The 26913-nt window shown below is 38.9% G+C and overlaps 1 protein-coding gene across 4 annotated transcripts in view; it reads left to right on the top strand.

Moving 5' to 3' along the window:
* Window positions 1–2015: 2015 nt before the first annotated feature.
* Window positions 2016–26913, top strand: part of jag2b (jagged canonical Notch ligand 2b) — a 62361-nt gene continuing 37463 nt past the window's right edge. For all 4 annotated transcript variants that reach the window (XM_052095970.1, XM_052095969.1, XM_052095968.1 and 1 more), the window contains exons 1-3: window positions 2016–2218; window positions 2715–3035; window positions 23044–23098. In XM_052095970.1, the coding sequence (XP_051951930.1) occupies window positions 2150–2218; window positions 2715–3035; window positions 23044–23098 (445 nt within the window). In that variant the 5' untranslated portion in view covers window positions 2016–2149. The remainder of the gene's footprint in view (window positions 2219–2714; window positions 3036–23043; window positions 23099–26913) is intronic.

The raw sequence follows: 26913 nt of genomic DNA, 5'->3' as shown, positions 1-26913 counted from the left end.
ACAGTTGATATATAACCTGTCAGCAAAGACACAACTTGATATTTTATGCCATCATTTTTCATTTCTGCATGGCTGAATAATGTTGTCATTTTAACATATGGTTTTGTCTTGTCAGAATTGCAGCAGGGAATTCATTATTTCCTGATATCCCTCTCACAGCTGTCCATGGTGATGTAGCTTTGTTAGAAGGAAATGAGCAACTAACAAGTCATGAATGACATTAAAGTGGGTCAAGGCCATGATTCAAGATAAAAAGGGAATCAATGCGTTGCCTACAGTATATGTTTATGTGCAAGGCCTCTGAGGAAAAGTCCTGAAATATGGATGAGGGAAGCCACCAAGACACACCTACTAGCACCAGCACCAGCACCTGCACCACCATACCACAGCCGCCAACCACTCTGTCCATCTGTCCAGCACTCCTCCTTCCCTCATCATCTTCACCCCAAATCTGTTATTAGTATTACTCAGCCACACCTTCTTCTACCTCCTCCAAGCTCTCCCAGCCCAGTCATTTGCACGTGTGAAATATTCCTGTTAAGGTGAGGTTGCTGCTTTAATCATTGCTGCATTTCTTTATGTTATGTCTTTAGTGACAGGACATTTGCCAGGTGAGACTGGAGGCCTTTTCAGTAAACTGTCTGTCTATATTTTTCCCCTTTTCTCAATTAAAATCACACACACTCACAAAATAATGCAGCATACCTACAAGTAATGCCATACACACTAATGCATCTACAGCTATCTATTAGGACATATCAATGAAATGGCACTGTAGGTCCTTAGATACTAGAAGTGATAGTTCACCCAAAAATTCTCATCATTTACTCAGCCTCATGCCATCCCAGATGTGTATGACTTTCTTTCTTCTACTGAAAACAAATGAACATGTTTAGAAGAATACCCATGCTCTGTGGGTGAAAACAATGCAAGTGAATGGTGACCAGAACTTTGAATCTTTAAAAATCACATAAATGCAGAATAAATCCATAAGGATCCAGTGGTTAAATACATATAATCAGAAGTGATATGATAGGTGTGGGTGAGAAACAGATCAATATTTAAGTACTTTTTTACAATAAACCTCCACCTTCGAGCAGCCCCGACCAGTAGGTGGCGATATGCAGGAAGAATGCAAATTACCAAAAACAAAAGAAGAAGAAGGCGAAGTCAATGTCAAATTTGATATTTATGGTAAAAAAGGACAAATATTGATCTGTTTCTTACTCACACCTATCATATCGCTTTTGAAGACACCACCGGAGTCTTATGGATTACACTTATTAATATCTTCGTTTGTGTTCTGCAGAAATTATGAGAATTTACATTTTTGAGTGAATTATACCTTTAAATAGTTAAACCTGTAATAGATTACCACTTGTAATTTATAACTCTGCTAAAAATTGTTCAGTGTTTTATTTTTATCTTGCGTTTCCAGTGGGCTCTCTCATTGTGGATTGAAGCACAAATGTACAGTAGAGGGCGCTCTCACCTGTGCCAAATGACACCAGCAGGTTGAGCACACATCAAGACATTCAGCTGCAAGGGGATATTACTTCACACGTTATCATTCGGGTTTCACATAATAATCGAACATTAACTTCGAAATTTGTCAATTTAAATGTAAGAACATACCACTGTATTCAAAATACGCTTATTAATTTTGTTTCGGAATATGCACCCAGATTATTTTTCAGTCATGTTTCACAATTTAAACGCTAAAGCATTTGCAGCTTCATTGTAGAAATGTCATTTAATTTTGAGGTGTTGTCACTAAATTTTGTATAATTAGTTTTTTAAAGATTACATAATTCTTTATAGTAAATAAATAATAATTGTTTTATTGCTCATTGCGCCTTTCACAGTGTAAGTTTTTTGGCAATACTCCGCCCTCCAGCGACGTTGGCCAACAATGTAAGATGGAGGATTTGTGATTGGCTAATTTGGCTGTCAATCACGCGAGATCTCCTCAGGCGTGCTGTAGCAGTGAAACACATCATTTGCCGTGAAGTGATCTGACGCAGAACATCACCGCGCAAATACACCACGCTTGTGAATTTTTGCATGTCAGGAGCGGAGGATCCTGTCGCCGGTCAACGGCCGCTTTTCATCTTTTGTCTCTTTGATTCATAACGCATAAATCAGAGGCATGTGGAATCGGATCAGGATTAGGAATTGTCTCCCAGTAGCGTGCCTGCTGTTAATGATATGGACGAAGGTGAGACCGCTGATTGTTTCTAGTATTGCAGATCGATTTCGTTGTCATTGAAGAGATCAGGGGGCTAAAGTTGATGGGTGTGGGCTGATGATATTTAAAACGCAAAGATGATATTTGTCAAGAGCGGAATTCTGCTCAAAGTAATCGATATCTGAATTACGCAGCCGTCAGTTGTAAGACACGTGCGCGTGCAATTGAGACTGTCAAGAGATGTAAGAAATTTGTAACTTGCAAAACGGTTTAATGTCATTCAAAGTAAAGAAACGTTACATCAATTAGAGTATAATTTTTGAGTGTATATATTGCTCTTCCCCTCTTGCTCATTAAGATGTAGGCAAAATTGTAAAGTGATTTTCTCTAACCGCGTACCCGAATGTATTAGTCAGCTTTGACATATTCACTTCTAATAGCACTGCATCCGTTTTGCAAACATTTTTTTTTTAATATCAATGTTTTGTAACGGTCTGTTTATTTTTCATTTCAATGTTATTTTTAGGTGTCCCAGTCCTCTGGCTATTTCGAGCTGCAGCTGATTGCCGTAGAAAATGTAAACGGTGAGTTGTGGGACGGGGAATGTTGCGACGGCACGCGGAACTCCCAAGACCAGCGCTGCGTGCGGGACGAGTGCGACACTTACTTTAAAGTGTGTCTGAAGGAGTACCAGTCTGAAGTCACCACCAATGGACCATGCACCTTCGGCTCTGGATCTACGGACGTACTCGGTGGAAATATATTTTCTTTTAAGAACGCCAGGAACAACCCTAACAAGATGAGCGATGCGGGAAAGATCGTCATTCCCTTTCACTTCGCCTGGCCGGTAAGTGCGCGTCTCTCCGCGATCTGCGTGGAGCTGTCAGTGGTCAGAAGTTGAGTGGGATATAGTGTTACGGTGATGACAGGGTCCATCATGTTGGAAAACCCTTGTTCTTTTATAATCTTGAGCGGTGTGTGTGTGTGTGTCAGGACCATGGTGTGTTTTGTAGCCATAAAAATAACCTTTGTTCAATCGCGTTTGGTTTAAGTGTTTGAAACTGAAAATCATTCTGGCTGCTCTAAAGGTGCATTTAAGGTACCATCACTTATACACACCCCTGTTAACGCCGCAGTTGGCTGTGTGTCAAACCTAGTGAGCTGCCTATCCAGGCGCGTTCATAGAATGCTGTCTATTACGCTAATGTTTTGGGGCACTAGCTCACTGTTGGTTTGCTTCTGTACCTCAGAGACGTTATTTTGAAGGCATATTTTTCCTCACCTCCTATTTGAATACTGTATCTGTTATTCAAATGTAACTCGCGCACAATGCAGCTGCACATGCCCTAATTGTTGCCTTACTGATCTGTATGAATATGCTGAATCCCTTCTTTACAAATCTTTAAAAAACAAGCAAAACAAACAAAATAAAAAAACTCTTCTCCCATTGCTTATTACTATACAAAATTATTATGGGTTCCAAAGTGTCCTGGAAAATACCATAGTTAGTATAGTTGTTACTTATGTAAAACGAGAATACATTAATATGGAATCTCCTTCAAAAAAATTTAAGAAGCTTCTTAATCTTTATACATTGTGTTTGTCACAGTAGTTTCAAATATTAAAGTTTTATAGTAGCTTTATAATAACTGTAGTAGCTTTGGGACTGTGGTGGAAACCGTGGTAAATTTGTAAGGGTAGAGGTGTACTGTTTGTGTTAACCTTATTTTAATATCGGAAACCCTTATCAAGTGTCTGTAGACACACAGGCACATTACTGATCCCTTATATCAGGTGACAAATTGCTGCAATGTTTTATTCATTTCAGTGTCACACCCACAAACAACAACACAAAAAAAACAACAACAAAAAAGCCATAGTATTGATTGTCATCTCTGGACTGTAGCCCAGTTGAGCTTGGGCATACAAACCGAAAGATAGCCATCCACCTGTGTCTGATGTCACACCCCTTAACCAGACCGCCAGTAGCAATAAAACACCTTTCCTTTACTACACCACATACATGCAACCAAAAAAAGTTAATGTGTAACATGTAATATATAAGGAGTGGTGGTGGCGTAGTGGGTTATAGCACATAACTGGTAATCAGAAGGTTGTCGGTTCGAGCCCCACACTGTGTCCACACTACACCACCATTGTGTCCAGATTGCTCCAGTGGGATTGTCCCTGTAAGAAATGCACTGTAAGTCGCATTGGATAAAAGCGTCTGTCAAATGCATAAATGTCAATATAAAACTGGCCCATGGTGGTTTTATCAAAGCTAGCTATAGCCTGCTCTCTTTTCTGCCTCACCGCTTGAAATCTCAGATAGATGTGTCCCTACGTAACAAGGCTGATGAGTGGCTATAGGCCTGAAGGATTTGAGTGCCCCGCCTGAAAGCCCATGATTGAGTTTGAATTTCTAATGCCATGCTGTGTTTGCAGTTCTTCAGTGTCCCATGGAGGCGAATGAATTCGCCAGAGGAATGTGTTACTCAGTGCCTTTGCATCCGGACATATGTTTGATGTGTGCCTAGTGCAACCTCATCTAGGGTGTATTGTAAAAAGATATAGAGCAGCTAACCCAGTCTTTGAGATGGGAGTCTGCCATCAGACCAGACATTTATTTTTCATTAGTTTTTTTTTATTGTTTTCCTATGTAAACATGCGCTAGATGAACACCTTTGACCGTTGCGCATCGTTTTGCTGTTTTTTCTGCATCTCGTGCTTTAAGTTTTGTTGAGTCCAGCTACAAAAACGTAACCTTTTAAAAACCTGTTTAGAGGCTCCTGCGTTTTGTTCCATTTGTTGCGCTTAGTTTAGGGCTGTCACGATGATGAAATTTGGCTGGCGATTTATTGTGAAACTAGTAATTGCGCTATATATATTGTTTTGATATATATTTACTATATATCATATAATATATTATGCAATAGTAAAATATTTCTGTCCTAATTTCTTCTTTCACATGTTTATTAATGCTCTTTAATTAAAACCACATGCCTGTATTTCTTATAAAGCAAAACCTTTGAAATGTAGTTTTACAATTTTGTCACTCCACCGAAATAGTGCATGCATCTCCTCCTCTGTGTCACTGCGTTTCATTAACTCTGTGTGTATGAACCCGTTGTGACAAGGAACATTTGCCATTGCATGATTGTTTATACAAAAATACAAAATGGGTAAATACAGAAGCGCTGTCATTGTGGAATAAGCGTAGCCAGAGCACAAAATTATGTGGTTGCATTAGCAGTTGCGTTTTTCATGTCGTATTTGCTTTTTATTACACAACCTCTTAAGTTAACGTAGGGAGGTAGGGTTTTTTTTTTGTATATCTCGATCTAATCTTAACCTCATTCATTTGAGAGAAAATGTAACTTCTAGCGCCACACAGTGGACTTTTCATCTCAGAACCGCTGCGAGATGTGTAAGGAGCCATGTTTGCATCATTTTGCAAAAATGTACCTGGCTCCATTTGCTAATATTTCACACAGAGCCAGCAGGTTAAGATTCTCACCTGTTAATTCTAGTCCCTAGCAGTTATGTAATGAAGATTTGTGTTACTGACAAACTTCACTGCCAGCACAAGAGGGTGAGAGACTATACCCACACGAGAGTCTGTCGCTGCCTCTCTGGTTAAGCAGAGAATGTTGACGATGGAGAGAGCAGCTGTAACCGTCCATCAGAGTGGGGGACCACAACGCTTCAAGGCTAAATGGCAGTGTCAGCCACACCTGATTGGGAGCTTGCTGGGGAGTTGCTAGGAGACGGTTACATGGGCCTTTAGTAAACAATTATCTATTGCCCTCCTGAGTACCCTTCCCCCTTAACTGGTCTTTCAGTGGATCCACTCCTTCCTGTCTCACCTGGGAAAGAAGTGCTAGAGCCTCACAACTGATTACACTATTGACTGTGTAATTAGCCAGTCACAGCGGGCTACATCTCCGGTCAACAAAAAGCTGTAATTGTTCAGTTCAACATCAGAGCAGGTGGCTTCTGATTGGGGATGATTATAGATCGGTGATTCCTACCCACCCCCCTTCCCCAAGACTAAAATGTTCAAGTTAGCAATGTCCATATCTTCTTGTTGTTGTCTTTTATGGGGTTGCTTGGAAGCCATGATAAAGTAGTGGGTGGGACTTTATTGCATTTTTCATGCAAAGTTGTAAGAACGTACCAAATTAATATTGAATAAAGGAATGTCAGGCACAACTAAACAGTCACTGTTCAGTGCTTTGGAAGTCAAGGCAGAGCAGCAGTTAAAACTCACTATTCGCAGTTCTCTGCAGTGGTTTGTGATTGTTACAGGAAGAGCTGATATTGATTCCTCTCTCTCTCTCCATGGAGACCCGCTGTGGTGATTCAACAGGAAGCCTGAGATCATGAGGAAACTTCAGCTTGATCTGAGCCTCTCTCTTTCCCCTTCCATGTCTCTTCCTGACCCTGAAATAGCTTTTTGTTCAGCCACTACAATAAACATTTTCTTGTGACTTGGGGCTGTGCAGGGCTTTTTGTACCATCTACTCATTGAATGAAGGGAAAGACATGCATTTCCCCCCTCTTGAATACAGCATTCATGGTAGAGGTGTCTTTAGCGGCAGGGAGACTGGACCAGTTAGGAGGTGCCCATGGGTGACTTATGAAACTACATCTTATAATGCTCCTCTCCTGTACAATGTGATTTATGAGATTTGTACGTGTTGTATTTTGTAAACCATGAACATCTCTAGTCTCAACTCGTTTGTTAACTGTTCCTTGAGATGTGGGGTACGGGCATTTAGAAAAATGATATAAAGAAAGAATGGTAAGACTTTTGTGAAGCATGCAGGCCAGGAACCTCCTACTCCATCACTCCTACATGGTGGGCTCTTTTAAACAATGAATACAGCATGCTTTGAGATTGCGTTTGGCAGAAGGGCCAATGCTGTTAATCGATTGAGTGGATTTTCATTTGAAGCATTGTATTCATTAATATTGGAAAAAAAGCTGTCATGATTGTGATGATAGGGCTTTGACAAGGGTAAGGCCTGGCATTGGGATATTTGTGTGCTGCTTCAGTGGAGAACCAAAGGAATCATGTGCCGGCATTGCATCCTTAGTGTGTGCAAGGTAAACCGATGCCTCTTTGGGTGCCCAATAGACAAGCTTCCTTTAGGTTGAATGTACCAAACCACCAGTAGTTGACATAATTGTATTAGGCAGAGGAATTATAATAGACTTTATATGTCCCCTGAGAGAGGCCAGAAAAAAACATGGGGTCCTTTCAGTGAAAAGAAGTGGGAGTTAGCGAGCTTAACCCTGATGTCCCTTTCTAAAAACACTATAATCTAGTGTGTGTGTGTGTGAGAGAAAGAGGGGTTTCTATTTAGGGCTTGACGATATGGCTTAAAAAAATTATCTCAATATTTTTCAGCCTATTGACTATTCAATATACACAGATCAGCCATAACATTAAAACCGCCTGCCTAATATTATGTTGGTCCCCCTCGTGCTGCCAAAACAGCGCCAACCCACATCTCAAAGTAGCATTCTGAGATGCTGTTCTTCTCACCACTATTGTACTGATCAGTTATTTGAGTTACCATAGACTTTGTCAGTTCAAACCAATCTGTCCACTCTCTGTTGACCCCTCATCAACAAGGCATTTCCAGGGGGTCTGGGTAGCTCAGTGAGGAAAGTCTCAGACTACCACCCCTGAAGTCGTGAGTTCGAATTCAGGGCATGCTGAGTGACTCCAGCCAGGTCTCCAAAGCAACCAAATTGACCCGGTTGCTAGGGAGGGTAGAGTCACATGGGGTAACCTCCTCGTGGTCGCTATAATGTGGTTCTCGCTCTCGGTGGGGCACTTGGTGAGTTGTGCGTGGATGCCACGGGGAATGGCATGAAGCGTCCACACACGCTACGTCTCCGCGGTAACACGCTCAACAAGCCACGTAATAAGATGTGCGTATTGATGGTCTCAGATGTGGAGGCAACTGAGATTCGTCCTCCGCCACCCAGATTGAGTCACTACACCACAATGATGACATAGAGTGCATTGGGAATTGGGCATTCCAAATTGAGGAGAACAGGGGAGAAAATAAAAAGCCATTACCATCCACAGGACTGCTCCCTCAGTGGATGTTTTTCATTTTTGTCACAATTCTGAGTAAATTCTATCTACTGTTGTGTGTGAAAATCACAGCAGATCAGCAGTTACAGAAATACTCAAACCAGCCCGTTTGGCACCAACAAACATTCATGCGATTATCTAATCAGCCAATCGTGAGGTAGCAGTGCATATAATCATACAGATTCGGGTCAAGAGCTTCAGTTAATTTTCACATCAGCCATCAGAATGGGGGAAAAAATGTGATCTCACTTATTTGGACCGTGGCATGATTGTTGGTGCCAGACGTGCTGGTTTGAGTATTTCTGTAACTGATGATCTCCTGGGATTTTCATGCACAACAGTCTCTAAACTTTACTCTGAATGGTGCCAAAAACAAAAAACATCCAGTGAGTGGCAGTTCTGTGAACGGAAATGCCTTTTTGATGAGAGAGGTCAACAGAGAATGGCCAGACTAGTTCGAACTGACAAAGTCTACGGTAACTCAGATAACCCGCTCAGTACAATTGTGGTGTGAAGTATAGCATCTCAGAATGCTATTTTGAGATGCGGATTGGCGCTCTTTTGGCGGCATGAAGGGGACCTACACAATATTAGGCAGGTGGTTTTAATGTTGTGTGTGTGTGTGTGTGTGTGTGTGTGTGTGTGTGTGTGTGTATGTATGTATGTATATATATATATATATATATATATATATATAAAATAATTATGTATTTGCTTTTGAAAGGAAGTTTATAATCAGAGGAACCATCATTTCATCCAATGAAGCCAAGTAAATTAATAATGTTGAAGGCATTAAAAACAATCTATTTAGGAATTATGCATTTTAATTTAAATGCATTTATATTTGTATTCCAAATAAAATTATGAATATATTTTTACTAAAATATTTTTTGAAAGAACAAGATGTGCAAAAACTACTCAACCCAGTTGAATATTGCATAATACTAAAATTATTACTGTGGGAACAAATCAAGTTTATTATTATAATATAATGCTGAATTATCATTAATATTTTGAGGATTAGATTTGTGTTGTACAAAAGTATTATTTGTTTTGTCCTATTTAATTAACTTTAACCTGGGGCTTTTATTTTAACAGTGAAAGTGCTGTTTGTTAGTGGTTGACCGATATGGGTTTTTAATGGCTGATACCGATATCCAGAGAGCAGGGTGGCCGATACAATGCCGATATATCACACAATTTAATATAGTAAATAGCAAACATAAAATTGCACTAAAAAAAGGTAAATAATGAAAACTCACACAAAACTAAAAAATAATATTGTATTTTAAATGATCGATAGCAGTTTAGTTTAGTCATCAGATTTTAGTCATTTATTTGAACATGAGAAATTGTGAATATATTAGGAAGAAGGAAATAACAGTACACACAGTAGTCCAGCAATCATGTTGGCACGTTAGCAATTGCATGAACTTAAATAAAATACTGAATCAAACCAATTGCACATACAGTGCATAGTGAATAAGACATTTACTCATAGCACACGTGAAGTGCTTTTACATTGTGCTGCATTCGAAAACGTAGGCAGATAACTTGCTACCTTATTGCTTAATCAGTTAATGGCTTATCTGACAACTGTTTTGAATGAATGGAACTCTTAATGTAACTGGTCACCGAACAGTACAATTTCATCGTACCTCGGTATACAGCCTTCGGAGTAAGAATTTTCCTGTTTTCGGATGCAGCCTTGAAGTTGCACTCACGCGCTCGTGCTGACATTTTAAACAGTCTGAATCGCCTACTTGGATTGTCACAGATGGACCATCATGATTTGTGAATGAGAGGAACTTCTGATCCTGAAGTTTTTGATTCTGGCTAATAGAATATGTGCTTCAGAGGAAGACATTAGATGAGCGCTCGATGGGAAGAAAATGCTGGATTTGCCTTTTATCATTACAAAAGTTACAGGGAAATGTTGAGGAGAGACTGCTAGAATACTTGTTTCAGAGGAAGATTTATGAGTGCTCCACAGGATGCTGAATCTGCTAAAGTTGTGTGATGTTGGTTTATTACATCTGTTTAAATGAGATATGCACCTATTTGCAGACGGTATATGATATTAGTTTTATTTATATTTGCCTTTTTATCATTAGACAAGACAGTTAAATGTTTCAAGGAACTGTTGAGGAGAGAGGGGGTGAATGAAACGGGCGAGAACATTAAGAGCTCAAACGGGTCTGCCGCGACTCTGATATGCGGACCGTTTAAATGAGACTGTGTTGCATGCCGGTCTATTATTGTAGTAACATGATGGCATGTAACAACAAAATGAACCGTGACTGGTCGTTTACATGTCTCCGACGCTTCAAATGCAAGCAGGCGATTTTCGGCACCCTCAAGAAAAAAATCGGGCAAATGGGAAAATGTATCTGCCAATAATTTAAAAAAGTCAGTATGTTTGGAGTTGTGAGAATGCTTAAACCTGCAGTACATGATTTAGTAGTTGATTTCACATGAAATTAAAATATATATATTACTAATTTAAAGTCAGATGATTTTTAAGTTGATTTTGTTTCCTTAGTCCACTATAGAGCACAATAAATACATAAACCATTCAGCACTGTTATCTTATTGCATATAACATTCTTATTCTGACATAAAATAAATGTTAAAAAGTTTTAGTCGGTCCATATTTTCAAATGTTAACTCAAAAGTAAAATGAGGGGGGGAAATACTTCAATAGAATGTTCACAAGGTGTTACACTTGCACTGATTCCTACTACTCAAGCTTCATAATAACAGCGAAATATCACATCGTTTATTTATTTAGTACATTTATATGTAGTGTAGCAATATTCACTGATAGCAGTGGTATTCGGCTGAACTTGGTGGTAAAGTGTCTTAGACTATGAGCCCAGGCCAGGGGCTGTTCAAACAGATGGAACACAACAGATTGGAACCGATCGCGAGACACACATTTCCAAGTTGAACTTCTTTCCTGTCAAAGTATTTAAACAATTATTTCTTAATCTGAGAAAAGCTTAGAGAGCTTTTAAAGATGCAATGGCCAAAGACCTCCACCAACTGTAAGGGGCTGTTAACACCGAACGCTTTTGCTACCATCCATTTGTTTTTCTATGCGTGCTAGACAAACGTCTTTGTTTCCCTTTGTTTTTGTTTATTCTGCATCTCGTGCATTAAGCAGTGGGTTTTTTTTTTAAATGATGTGTCTAATTAAAAAGAACTTTAAATGCATATTGAGACACCTGCTTTCTGTTAAACTGTATTATTGTGCTGTGTCTAGCCTATTTTTAGCACAAGAATTTGATCGATCTGAAGTCATCGTAATACAGTGAGGATAAAAATGTAAATGACCTCAGATGATTTGTTTGTTTCCCTTGGCAGCATGAAGATATTAATTTGCTTTCCCACATCATTAGCTTTAAATATGAAACTTAACTGGCTAATGAATGCGTAAATGTGACTAGCTGGATATGAACTAATGCAAACTGATGGTAAGATTAAGATTTGTGTAGGACTTGTGTGTATTTTTGTCACATTGTTCTAACCGCTTGAGGCTAGCTTTAATATTAACGTCCTCTCAGCCTTGTCGGCAAACATACTGTTGTTCTCTACTAATGCAGCATCTAGTCAACAAATTAATGACTTTATAATGATATGAAAATGTTTACTGTATACATACCTTTTCTCATTGTTGATGTTTTAAATCCTCGTCCGCTTAGTATAGTCTCACGTGTCAAAACAAACACCACAAGGCATCAGTGAAGTGATCGTTTTTATTTAGCCTCTAGAGGCCGCTCTCATACTGTATAATGACAGCGGACCCTTCCCAGCCACTCCAGCACCAGACGCAACGGGAGAAAACTATCGGTGTGGATTTTTGCCGATAACAATAGTTCCAGAAATCTGTTATCGGTGACGATTTATCAGCAAAACTGATATGTCGGTCGACCTCTACATTAAATCGAGCCTATTGTGGTTTAATAATTACATATGACCTACTTGCTATTTTGGTATTATTTTGATTAATTGTGCTGTCCTGAAAGATTTGGAAATTAGTCTACTGATGCGCTCTTTATTAAATTGAATGGCCAAATAAAAAGCACATTAAAATTCACAATACCGCTTAATTTTATATTGTCATCAAAATCATTGGGATTATATAGTGAATATTCAATAAATTGCTAATATATATATATATATATATATATATATATATATATATATATGTAAGCCACAGTTTCTCAACTAATTGTTTTTTATAAAAACTGCCCATGATGCACTACCTCCCGGGCACTGGGTTCATTCTCTAATTTAGCACAGTTTCACAAATGACACTGTGAACAGGACAACTAGGGCTGCACATTTATGACAAAAGACATAATTTTCATGCTATATTGTTATATATATATATATTTAAGGATGTGTATTAAAATTATTTTGGGTGCCATATCCTTAATGTAGGCTACACCTGAATTACTAGTACCTAAATTGTGAATTTAACATTGGCCCTCTTAGCAGCATGAAAACAAAACAGTTACTAAATCTTTGAATATTTTATACACAAAAATCACATTTAACCACAGCAAAAACACGCTGTAAATATAGAATTTTGACGCAACGGACGTTGACCTAAATGGAATGCTGTTAATTAAACCTTTCACTATTAGATACTTGTGGAAGCTGTAATTGTAATCTCGATTATTTATTCAATGGGAGGACAACTTTGAACTAATCAAAGTGTGTTTCTGCAGTAAATGCCTGCTGTTTGAGTGATTCTGAATTTGCTCAGAGCACCTAAATTGTTTTGCTGTGTTGCCATATGTGGATGTGTTGCATGAGTGATTTGTGTTTGACTAATGCATGTGCACCTTCCTGAGCGAGCCAGTGGGCTAATGAATTGTGAGCAGGTGTTCTCCAGTAATTAAAGTGCATTATCACACAGCAAGTTTAATTTCTCCTTGACCTATGACCTTGTTCAAAATGCTAATGATTGTAATGGAGTTGTACCTCATGGTGTCATTGTGGCCATAACAGCATGTTAGCTAGAGGGACAGATAAAATGCTAGTTTACTTTACTGCAACTAGGCCTGGGTCTTTTTAGTGAGCCATAAAGCTACTTAGCAATGCCTCTCTCATTTATCTAGATACTGAAACTGGAGTAATCAGCAGTACTGTAACTGGACAAGACATTGAGACAACTGGCTTGTCAGATGGTTTGATGATGAGCTAGCAGTCAAGGGTGTCAAATGGCTGCTTCACTGTATTAACCAAGGGGCTGATTGCCAGATGGGTGGTTGCCCATGAGCTGTGTATGGAATATTGCCATTTCATGTTGGGGTCATAACACAAGTGTATTAGTTTCAGATGGTGTAGTTTCACAGATCAGGTTAATGTGTTCACATTCATTTTGGGAAGCCTTGTTAGTTTAGATTAGGATAGGCAGACCACTGTGTAATACATGTTTTGGAAAGATTGAGAGCAGTGAGAATAGATTCAGGCCAGCAACTTTGGAAGAGCTGTGAGTTGGGTCCACTGGGATATGGTAGCTTCCAACCTCACAGCCTGTTTCTAGTGCTGCCAAGCAGCCATGCTACTCTCAGTCTTAGTTTCTACAAAAGCTACAGAAGATTTATTATGTTCTGGTGATATAATGTGGCTTACCTTTACAAGGTGTTCGCTTGGTCGAAAGCAGTAACTTTATCATATATTTCTATACTGTTAATCAAGTGCATTAGAAGAGTATACCGAAAGGCTGTCTGTTTTGAGTTAAACTAATATTATGTGGTTGGCTGGTACATGTTTTCTTTTCTCACTCCTGAATAATTGAATGGAAAAATTTGTTATATTCAATTTTTTACAGATATATATACTTTTGTAGTGTTGATGTACATATTAGTAAGTTTAGTTGTGATTTTGTCCAAGAAATGGGCAATGAATGGTGTGACACTGTATTGGAAGTTGAATTTATAAAGTGTACAGTGTGTGTGTGTGTGTGTGTGTGTGTGTGTGTATATATATATATATATATATATATATATATATATATATATATAAAAATATGGATTATCACAAGGTGTAGGCTATATATATATATATATATATATATAGCCTACACCTTTGTGGTAAAGCCATGTTGACTCTGCTAGGAAGAATAGAATAAAATAACATCCCTGAAGAGCATCAGAGGAAGGGAATTAATTAGAGGCATGCATAAATTAAATATTGGATTCAATCTTAAAATATGACAAAAAAAAAAAAAAGCATGTGTTTCTGTCCTGTAAAGGTGGAAAGGGTGAATAATATCAAGAACAACTTAATATTGTATTTTTTTAAATGGCTGTAAATATGGAACTGTATGGCACTATATCTCAAAAATTGTTTAAGTAGTGATTTCAACATTTCAGTTTCTGACTTTATGTAAAACTGAAAAGTCATCAGGGCAATATAACCTTTGCTTGCTTTTCTGTATACTATATGCACCTTTGCTTTCTTTTCTGTATACTGTAACTCAGAGTCTGTGTGTGTGCCCATTGCCCTCCATTCCTGCTTAATTAGCACCCAGAGGGGAGGGGTTGTATTGTCATTACTAATGATCTTGTTGGCATAGCAGCGGAATGCTAAATGGGCCGTGTGTGTACACACTCACCCAGAGCGTGCCCTACGCTGGCCAAGTCTACAGAGAAAAGTACTATGCAAGCATAATTGTGCATCTCTCTCAGTACTCCTGATTCCTGCAGCCTGATCGCCTTTCAGACTAGCTGCACTTAAAATCTCGTTTGACTTGCTTTATTGATGATGGTGTCTCATGGGTATGCAAGGTTAACTAAACGCATTGTAGTCAATGATGGTGTCTGTAGGAACTCAACCCCAGGGTGGGAGAGTGCAAAAATAAAATTTACTGGCTTCAGGGCACAGAGTGTACGTCAGGCTGCATCTTCCTGTCCTTCCAGGGCCATAATGCTGCTTAAAGCTATTCTCTGCTTTTATGCTGTGGAAGTCTGGAGGAAAAGGAGAATTGTTAGAGTTGAAGCAAGTCATGTCATATAGATTTGTGTGTGGAGTTCAGTGGCTTTGTGCAGAGAGACAAAGTGGAAGAGGGATTTCTGATTTCTAAGACATAACTTAGGACAAATGGGTATGTTGTTGAGAGTGAATGGGAAAGACCTTCCAAAATTGGTCTTCGAATTTGAGACTAGCAAAGCCATCTAGAAAGCCCTCTTCAGCTAAACCTTTTCTGGTGTGGAATAGCCAGGCATTGCTTAAGGGCCGATCTGAGGTTGAGTTGTTGAAAGGGAGGATGGGACAGGCTTTTCACATTGGCATCTGAGAAAAAGACTTGCAAAGTCACCCAAAAAGTGTTTGTAAGCTAAAGCTTTTTTGGTTTAGCTTGATATAGCCAAGCATTGCTTAAGGCTCAGTCACACTTACCTTTGCACAGCAAAATTCCACAGGATAAGAAGGGATGATTTTAAGCAAGTCTGAATCTCAAAAACTACTTGCCAAGCTATCTTTTTTTATTATGCTGGACTTCATACTGGTCACTGCCAAATCAAGTAACTTATCGTTGGCCAATGCTGTGAATTTCACCAAACTTGATCCCCACGTACAATTTGCATAGGAAAATTCCTTCACCTCTGGAAGTCCATAAGGGGAATTTCACCTGAGGGATGAATCTATCATGCATTCTCATTAAGATGACTGCATTTTCCCCACATAATTTTGCAGAGCAAAGGTATATGCGACTGAGCATTTATGCATCATTTAGGGTCAAAAGAACAAGAGACTAGCAAAGCCACCCAGAAAATCCTCCGCAGCTCCTCCACAGGCTGAGTTACGCTGTAGTCATAGTCTTCCCCAGCAATTTTTTCAGCAACTTCCTTTGATGTGTCCCCATCCCCTCACCAAACTGCTCTCCTGTCATTACCAGGATCTGAGGAGTAATCTCTGCCATTTCCTTCAAGTTAATTAGACTGTACTCTTGAGGTTGTCTTCAGAGAGTTGTTGTGGTTTGTGTTGACACTTGTTGGTCTTCTGGATACCTGCACCAACAAAAAAATAAATGGGGTTCTGGGTTTGGAATTTAAGATTGATGTCTGATGGATGCTGAGTTGACAGACTGAGAGCAAGGGAAAGAGTGCAGATTAAATGACCTGTTACCCCCTGTCGGCAGTATAGTTGAGACCTCTGTGTATTGGTGATGGAGTAGGGGACACCTTTCTCTTCTGGGTGATTGATTACAGAGCTGGCTTTTCAACCTTCTCTTCCCACTGCAAAGGGTGTGATGTGGCCCCTGCGAGGTGACTGGACCTCGAAAAAAAAAAAAAAACATTCCCCAACCTTAGTCTACCAAGTCTAGACTTGGTTGACACAAACATGACCTTGTCATGCTGGGGTGAATAGCTGCCATCACATTGCTGATCACCTGCTCTAGAGGGCCGGTGAGAACAAATTATTCTTATGTGATCAGACCTGTGCCGCAGGTTCCCGAGAAGAACATGGAGGCTAAACATGCACCATGGCTTGATCATTTTAGTGCAATCCCAGTGTAAATTTATTCCTAAATGGAATGGGCGTTCTTTGCCTCCAAGTTGCTGAATTTATCAAGGGTGACTAACTTTGATTTATTTCCACCATTACCTTTCCAGCAGTCCAAACTGGGATGCATTCATTGCTATTTGACCCAAATAAGGTCTAGGAAAAGAAATGTACTAAAGGTGGAATATTTGATTTGAACATCATGTTTAATATAATCAGTCATTCCAAACTGTTCTGAAGGGTGTCGCTAAAACTTGGAGGCCCATTCTGCTCCTAAACCAAAGAACAGGAAACTGTCTCATCTTGTTCCAGAATGATAATACAAAAAATATTTTAGCGGGCTGTAATTGGCCTGGTGGTGTTTCACATTTAGAGGTAATTGAAGGTTGTGGTCAGTATTGTCTGCTGCCTTCAATTTGGCCCATATCTCTGTGCCAGTCAACAGTTCAGCAAAAAAGATGGGATTGACATCCCAGATTAATGGAGATTATATGCTGCAGTCGTTTGCCAAGATAAATGACCTGCAGGTCCCTTGAGGACAATCAATCAATATATGTCACAGAACTTGATGCAACTGGTGCTTTGACTTGGAGGGAAGTGTTTGTGTGTTTGTGCTTCGTTATGGTGCAGGGATAAATGTGTCTCCAGAAATTGGCTAAATCCAACTAAACCACCCTTTGGGAACATTTGGGGGCATTCTCATTTGTAAAAAAATAATTCATGTAAAAAAAATTATTGAATGTTTTATATTAAAAATGCAAAGTTTTGTGTTTTATTTATGGTTGTCTATAGTGTTTAAGGTTTTGTGTATTGACATCAGTTTGATTAGTCTTTATTATTAATTCGGCTTATATAGAAATACAGATTATAGGGCTTTTTAATTTACAGACACATCACATACCACCTTTATAATTATACAGCATGGGTGTTCTGTAAAGGGAGTTCAATGGAAAGGAGGAGGCAAGAACCGGCTTGACAATATAAATAATATTTTTATGAAAAACTTAAACAAAAGACACAAACACACACATGACGGTCAGCTGCCCGTAAATGATCTCTCTATCGCACCACCATCTGCAGTCGGCCTTTATCCCTCTCGGAGGCTTAATTAGTCTTATAATGGACCGGGTGTGTAAAATCATGACCCGTTCCTTCCCTCCGCCCTGTCACAGTATCATAGAACTTTAAGCTTTCAGTTTAATTTACTGTGTGACTCGTGTGGGATATACATTTAATTAATTTCACAGATAATGACTGCTGACATGACAAAGAAGATTGAAGCAATATTTCAAAGTTTAAGGCTAAAATATAAAACAGTGTTTTAATTAATTCTGCTCTCCTCTATTTTGTAATTGGCTTTAAGCAAGAGAAGTCTATGGTAGTATGATGCAAAATGTTTGCCATTTAGCTGCTGCTTTCCATCTTTTCCATAAACATGTAAGTCTTTAGCTGCTGCTTTCCATCTTTTCCATAAACATGTTGTAAGTCTTAAAGTATTGACCATCACACTTATTATTTTGCTTCAAATCACAATGGCAGACATGATCTTCTGGTAATGTTTCGACGGCTGAGAGGGTGGGTAAGGGATCATTCTGGCAGGTCAGACAAGGGAAGTTTGCCCCTCTCTGCATTTCCACTCCCTAAAGCAGATGAGGAAGTGAACTTCTCTTTCTCTCACCAAGGTCACCAGGGAATGGAGACCTATATCCTTACACTCTGTTTCTATGTTGATCTTTTTTTCATTCCTTCAGTAACCCATCCATAGCATAGACCCAGTTCTCTATATCTCTGAGTTCTCTTGCTCTATTTGTGGTGGGGGTATTGACGGAGTGTTGAAGGCTACAGTACTTCAGATATAGTGTGTGTGAATGCTCTTAGACCACCTTGCCTCGCACTTAAACAAGTCACAATGACCTTTATAGGTCGCCATGGTGAGGCGTCCTCAACTGGACATTACTTGTTTCTCGACACCTCTTGTAATGCTGATGAAAATTATTTTGTCCTCTTAGCAAGGAGATCCTGAGAGAAGCTCTTGCATTATACTGTCATGGGATTATGTGATTAAAGTTAACATTGCTTTAAAATTCCACATTTGTAATAATCAGATGGGTCTTGTGTGTGCATGCGTCAAAGCATTTCAGTAGATTGCGTGTGTGCGCAACTGCCAATTGAAACTGCAGCGTGGGAGCCTTTTGAAGCTGATGAGAAGCCTGATGAAAGGTCTCCAGGGTCATTCTTATTCTCTCTTACTTCAGCCCCCTCTAATTTCAGCCCATCCCCTCTTTAAACTGCCCCATCCACCGACTGTGGGAACCTGCACCTGTGGCTTCCTCCTCTACCACCACCCCCCTGCAAGCCACCCACCTACTAATACTGCCACACACACACACACACACACACAGGCTGGTTACAGGCTTAATGTCCCAACATGACTGCAGTCTAATCAAATGCAAGTATGTGATGACCTGGAGGACTGCATAGTTTTGACAACAAGCACATTAGTAGGGGAGAAATGGAGGGCAGGTAGGATGTGTTTGCTCCCTGCAAATGCGTCCATACCAAGATGGCCTGCATTAGCTTGTTCATAGCCCAATATAAATATGTTGTTATCTGCAAAAGAAGTCTGTGATAAGCAGTGTAGAATTTAGATAGAACTTCTGTTTTAACGGTAACACATTGGCATGTGCATTTTTTTTTTTCAATTATGTTGTATGTCATAATATGCCTTTCTAAGGGCCATGGATGGAGACTGTGTGTGGCTGAAGGAATGTTCTTGGAGTGTCACGAGACTCAGGTTGATGATATATCTCAGTGATTGAGTTTAGATGGAGGTCTTTGTTCAGTGGTCACCTCCCCCCACCAGGCTTTATCCGCATCTAGCCCTTTGGGCAGCTGTCACATAATCCAGCTAATCAGAGACTGAGTGTGTGGGAACAGGACCATCCCCATGCTACCGTCTCTCTCTCTCTCTCTCTCTCTCTCTCTCTCTCTCTCTCTCTCTCTCTCTCTCTCTCACTCACATAAACACCCTGACATTCTAAACTTTCTCCTTGGGTATGCACATGCATGCACTGATCCAGCCAACCGGATCAATCCAGCATATTCATTTACTGATGGAGCTCTGAACCAAATTCTCATGCACATACACACATTTTACGTAGACAAGTGTGCATATAAACACAGATGCTCACTACCACGAGACCCCGCTAATACGCTCTCTCACGCATAGACACTGCGGCTGCCCACATGTTGGGGGATGGGAGGAGAGGTCAGAAGCCCTGCAGCTTGTCGAGGGATGATCCACGTTCATGTCAAATAATCCATCTTTTTAAGACGCATCTGTTGTATGTCTGCATGGATATGTGGCTGCAGCGGAGCACAACGGCCCCCACACCCACTCCAACCCATCCAGACAGACCTAGTGCAGTCTCTAATCCCTGACTGCATCCACCAGACCAGCCCACAGAGAGCCCCCCCCCCCCCTCAGTACTCAGTACTCAAGCGGGCAATAGTTACCTTCAAAATTCAGTGACATTAAATTATAGGCTGTGTTTTGAGATACTATAAATATATTGACTGATTATGCAAATGGATAACTTCCTGGTTTCAATGCGGTATCCAAACCCGGGTCTCCACTGCTGACGCGAAGTGCTTCCGGTCATGCCACAGGGGAAGGTAGTTGGACAGAAGCCTGACCTCCCCATTCAAAGCCGCATCTCTCCATCCCAGGCATCCTTTAACCACTCTTATTTTTGTATCGACGCACCTCCGACAATGTCGTCCATCTGTCCGACTGTAAGTAGGGCCCTATGTTTTCTGTGATGGTGAAATCATAGATGGAATTGCAGAATCCAGTCATAAAAACGGAATTAACAGTAAAATGTGGAATGTCACAGAATGCAATGTATGATTGCACAAATAATCAAATTAAAATCATGATATGCCTAGTGTGATTTATATTTTGCAGTTGAATAGGTACATTAACACCATGTTCTAACCAGACAAGACACGACGCTGCAATGCGATTAAAAGTTATCTGTTCCATGTTAATCAGGCTAACCAGCCGTGAATCACGGCTTTCTATTTTCTGCGAAGTCGCGTCAGGCAGCCCAGTCAACAAATAGGTCTAAAATCTTTCTCATAACATTGTAATAAAGCCAGAGTCTCACTAGCCGGTACAAAACAACTAGATTTTCACCGAGGATGTCACACACCCACTGAATGTTGTGCTTGACGTCTCGCTGTTCAGCTGGCGCTGTCTCACACACAGCTTCAGAATGGCAGTGTGGAGAGATAGCAGCTTATTCTGACTTTCTCTCTGCTTCCCTGTCACGTGGAGATCGGTGAAACAATAACACGAGTACCGCGTGAACATTAACAATATTAACTGGCTAAATAAGTATACAGTTCATAACGTAACTTTGCCCTGTGTATGTGTGTGATTTAGGGCTGCAACTAAGGATCATTTTGATAAACGATTAACTCATACAATTAATAGAATGATTATTCGACGATTCTGCGATTTATTGCACTGATTATTCAGCTTGTGCTCCGACTTAAATAGTTGTATTATATGTGCTAACTAACAATGAAAAGGACAAAATCATCTTTTAAAAATACCTCTAAATGACATTCACTGAATTAAAAGAAAAAAATATTTTTTATTAAGTTTAATTCAGTAAAAAAATTCTCTGCAAAAAAATCCTATTGTTATCAAGTGTTTTTGTCTTGCTTTCCATTAAAAAAAATTCTTATCTGATAATTTTATAATGTTATATAATATTAAAAATACAAATATTTAGATTAAGATTCATTTACTTGAGATATTTAGACATGCTTTAAGAGAATGTATCTTAAATATAAGTCTATTTTGTTTTCTCTTGGTTATACTTCTGCGAGTGCAGTAAAGACAAAATGTACTTGTATTCAAGATCTGTTCTCTAAAAGCAAGTCTAAATATCTTATATGCTGCTTCTCTGGTGAATGCATCTTTTTTTTAAAGGATTTTTAGATTATAATTTCTTTTTATATTTGTATTTGTAATATTATATTCAACATTCTCAGATAAAAAAAAAATTATTCTGCAGTATAGATGATAAAGTAATTGTACATTGTTTTAAAGTTTTAGATATTTATATTGGAAAACAAGCCAAAACAAATCAAAAATGTATTTTGTTGCTTTGTGTAATGGGGCGAATACTTCCTCTCTCACCTTTCTGTTCAATTCAATCCATCTATAACTCACTAAAAAACAAACTCTCTCTTATTAATGAAGCTGCGTATTGCCAATTTTCTTCACAATAAGAAATGCACAGAGACACATATATATTATGATTCAGTAAATCGCAAGCCATCATGTTATAATCTAGCTACGGCAAGCGCGCGTTTGGGGGACGAGCATCCCCGTGACAGAGTGAGCATCAGCTGGGTACAGTTTCAGTCTCTCCCTCTTTGATTGGGACACTTTGCACAACTCATAGAAGAGGCACTGACCGCACAGAGAAATGCCAGTTTCTGAGTTTAGTTATTTACATGTCCTGATTCCTGTAGTATTTGAACTTTAATGAAGCTGTAACACATTAAATTATAACTGCATTAAAGATGTATCGCCGGGGTGTTTCCTTTAAAGATTTTCGGCATGCAAATTTTGCTTCAGCAGAGCAGCAACTCAGGCTCCGCCTATTCCACAACAAGAGTGCTTCTGTATTTACTTATTTTATTATGTATTCCCTCATACTTTGTGATGTGTATATCACCTGAAGCTGTGAAAGTTTAGAGTGCACCTGGACTGTGAACTGTGTAATTCTTCCTCGGTCAGGCGCGAACTGCAGTGCTGCTAACACGTGTCATCAGAGGTTAATGTGATCTCATGTTACGTTGAACGAGATCAAACGACTATTCGGCAACAAAAATGTACAGTACATCGACTAATCGTTTCAGCCCTAGTGTGATTGTGTATTTTATCTCCACAGACTTGCGTTTATTGAGTTTATGAGAATAAACAGACTGTTCTGTCTGTAATTCTTAATTTCATTAAAGTTCTAAGAATTTATTTGATTAGATAATAAAATAGGATTAAACTTTAAAACACAGAATTAAAAATAAAAAGGAAAACACAGAATTTGAGAAAAAAAATCAAACTACTGAATTGTGGAAAAAATAAAACTGATTTATAGGGCCCTATAAAAGTCTCATACTTATGTGCTTTCTCTTTCTCCCTCAGCGATCCTACACACTCATCTTGGAAGCCTGGGACTGGGACAACTCCACTCAAAACAGTGAGTAGTCTCATGTATTACACAAATCACTGCTATAGCCTCTCTTGGTTGGGTGTAGTGCTCCTGATAGGTAGTGTTGAGCACTGTAGTCTTTTTTTTTTTTTTTTTAGCACTTTAGGGGATGGTGCAGAGATCCTTGAAGGTGAGATAGGTGTTAATGTTGCCCTTCTGATGTGTCATAAGTTAAGTGAGGGGAAATTCATCATGGTGTGTAGGACTGGGTAAAAACATCGATTTTCCGATGCATCTTTGTTTGAAGATCGATGTGTTACTCTATGGGACAACCCTCTAAAAAGTGAGTAAATCAGTTGAATATGTGAGAATATTTTGTGCTATATGAGTAAAAAGTTATGTGATTAGCCACTGGCTGGTTAACTTTTAGATCTGAACTCACTAGTGTATGAGTATTATAGTGGTATAGAAATTAAGCAGCGAGATCCTTTTACTGCTTGTTGAGAGTAAAAGTTTGATTTCAATCATTCTGTGTGATGTATGTCCAAAGACGAAATCCACGCAATCTATTTGTCATTGAATAATGTCTACCCTTTCTTTTCTTTGAAGTCAGTTGTTTTTTAATTCTAATCACACACAGCAAGAATGCACGAAAGAAACGCATCCTCTCTCATTGCTCTCACTGGTTTATGCCGGTTGTCTTAAAGAGACAGTACTGATTTAGCATGTGTTCTACATATAAATGTAAATACTTGGAATTTGTACAAATTATACTTGGAAATAATGTTTTTTATATATATATATATAAAAGCTTTGACAGCCCTATATATATATATATATATATATATATATATATATATATATATATATATATATATATAGGGCTGTCAAATGATTAAAATATTTAATCGCATAGTTCTTTATAAACACGAGTGGACAAAATACGATTCCAAATCCTGAAGTATTATACAGTATGTGACCAAATGTATATTTTAGTATTGTACATTTGTCAAATGTATATTTTAGTATTGTACCTAGCAGGGTTACCTAGAAGGTTATAAAATTAGAAGCATTAGCCAAGAGATTTTTTATTTTTATTTGTAGGCCTAAGCAAAATGGACATTGTAACCAAGATATACCCATATGAATCAAAATCTGAATCGAGAGCTTGTGAATCAAATCGAAACTGTAAATCTATATCAATACCAACACTAATGGTGTGTCAGGAATTTAATTCTGCTCTCTGGGTTTTATTGCGGATGAAAGGTTATTTAAAAGGCTCATGTCATGCATTTTCTTTTTTCTTCTTCCTTGAGGTTCACTTATGTTTAAAAAATGTTTTATACTAAAATAGCATAGCATTACATGATCTTTTTCCACCCTGTCTCTGGCCCTCTGTGTGAAATGCTCGGTTTCTGTGTACTACTGCTTTACACCCCTACAGTTTTGATTGGCTAAGATCATTGCAGAGCAAACGCCTTCCCGCCATTACAAGTGTGGAACTGTACTTTCCAAGAATGAAAGAAAAAAAACATGCAAGTGAATTGTTATGGATTTTAACCCCATTGAGCTTTTGTGGGATCAGCTAGACTGTAAGATGCGTGAGAAGTGCCAGACAAGACAGACACATCTATTTCAAGCGCTACAGAAAGCGTGGGGTGAAATGTCACTGGAGTATCTGAACAAACTGACAGCTAGAATAACAAGGATCTGCAAAGTTGTCATTGCTGCAGGTGGAGGATTTTTTTGATAAGAACTCTTTGAAGTTTAAGAAATTCTGATTTATTTTTTTTCTTCACATTTTAATAGTAATTTTTCACATTATTAATGTCCTGACAATCAGTTGAATGCCACTTTGGTGAATAAAAGTACCAATTTCTTTCCATAAGAGCAAAATCCATACACTTATTCCAAACTTTTGACCGTCAGTGTAGGTTCTGAAAGTAAAGGGTAGGATGCATGCATTTATTTTAAACCGTACTAAGCAGGAGCTCATAAATCGTTTATGTATATATTGACTTGATGTGATACTATTTTGCTTCCAGAACATTCCTCAAACAACTGCTATGGAATCAAACAAAAATGTAGTTTAAGCCTTACAACTCCAACAAGCACAATTTATATCCTGTTTATATTAAGGAATTGCATATTGAGTCCTATTGCAAATTACAGAAATGAGTTTGGCTATTGCCATACTGTCAGCAAGACAGTATTCAGTTGTATTGAACATCACTATGAAGTGCAAAACTTGATCAGATATGTAAAGAAGCAGAAATTCGGGGGCCTGGCTAGCTACGTCTCCACTGTAACATGCTCAAGCCACGTGACAAGATCCATAGGGTGATGGTCTCAGATGCAGAGGCAACTGAGATTCGTCCTCCGCCACCCAGATTGAGTTGAGTCGATTAAGAGTGCATTGGGAATTGAGCATTCCAAATAGGGGAGGGGGGAAAAAAAGCAGAAATTCAGTTCCAAATATGGTAGCCCAATATTATTTTTATCGACCCAATGCAAACAGAGTGAAACCTAAATAGAATTTGATATCTCAGACAGTAATCCACAAACCCTGGTTCTGAGGGGCTTCTTTTGGGCTTCCAGTACGTAAGGATCTTGGGGAATCAACATGGACACCATAATTCCAAAGCTGTATCCTGTTTACCCCATCGCCTTTTGTCTGGCTTGAGGAATTGTCGGTAGGAAAGGGTCAGGCGGAGGAATTCAACATATGCGGAAGAAAGGTAAATGCTAGAAAATAGAAGAGACAGAGGGGGGTCTCACTTTGATCTACGGATGTGATCAGTAGAATATCTGTATATCTCAGGGTTTGTAAAAGTCTAAATGCAAACCTACGCCTCTCCTTCTGCTTGGTTATTGTGTCCTGTTTTGTTTTTTGTTTTTTAATTTTTGTCTTTGCATACACTTTAAACAATGGCCCAGAGAATGCTTGCTTGTCTGACCAGTATGAGCTAAGCATCTTATAGGGAATTTTGCTATGGAGGTTGTTCTTCAAGAGCACATGGAGTATGACTTCAGGGAGACACAATACAGGGCTACAAGTTACACTGTATAGGAAGCATGTAAAATGACTGCTAAATAGGGCTGGGGTGTATCAAATGTTCATTAGCCTATATATTTGCGATTATTTTGCTGCGATGTTAAATTTTAAAGGTATATTAAAAAAAATTCTAATAATAATTGTCACCATTTATTCACCCTTATGTCGTTCCAAACCTGTATGACATTCTTTCTTCTGCAGAACACAAAGGATGTTAAATTAATTGTAATTTAAAACAGCCAAATATCGTCTTGACATCTTCAAAGGCATCAGTTATTGGTGATCACTCTGACCATCGTCGATCCCCGAGATCATCATCTGTTTGCTCAACCCGAATAACAAAATGTTCAGACAGTCTCATGCTGGTTTTCCAGACACATTCAGAATAATCAGAGCTTTTGCCTATGTCACTGCGGCTCGCTTTGTGTGTGTGCACACTTGTAAAATGATATTTTAAAGGCTCATTATTACAGTTTAGTATTTCTCTGTAATGTAGAACAGTGTTAGTAATGTTACTTATAACATACTTTCTCAGCCCTGGAACTCAAACCATTTTCTGATGCCCCCAACATATAAGTAATTAAATTTATATCATAAACGTGCAACGACTAGTCGACTAATGGCTTAAATTAATGACTACTAGTCGACTAGGAAAATCTTTGGTTGGGGGCAGCCGTAATTATTGCATTTAGGGGTGTGACGATACACTTGGTTCATGAGATGATACTGGGTTCACGAGGATGAGACGATATTTTAACACTATATACATGACTGGTCTTTTATTCGACTTGGGGATGGGCGATTCCAC

Source organism: Xyrauchen texanus, chromosome 28 (assembly GCF_025860055.1).
Source record: "Xyrauchen texanus isolate HMW12.3.18 chromosome 28, RBS_HiC_50CHRs, whole genome shotgun sequence".
NCBI lineage: Eukaryota > Metazoa > Chordata > Actinopteri > Cypriniformes > Catostomidae > Xyrauchen > Xyrauchen texanus.
This window is presented reverse-complemented; position numbering and strand designations above follow the sequence as displayed.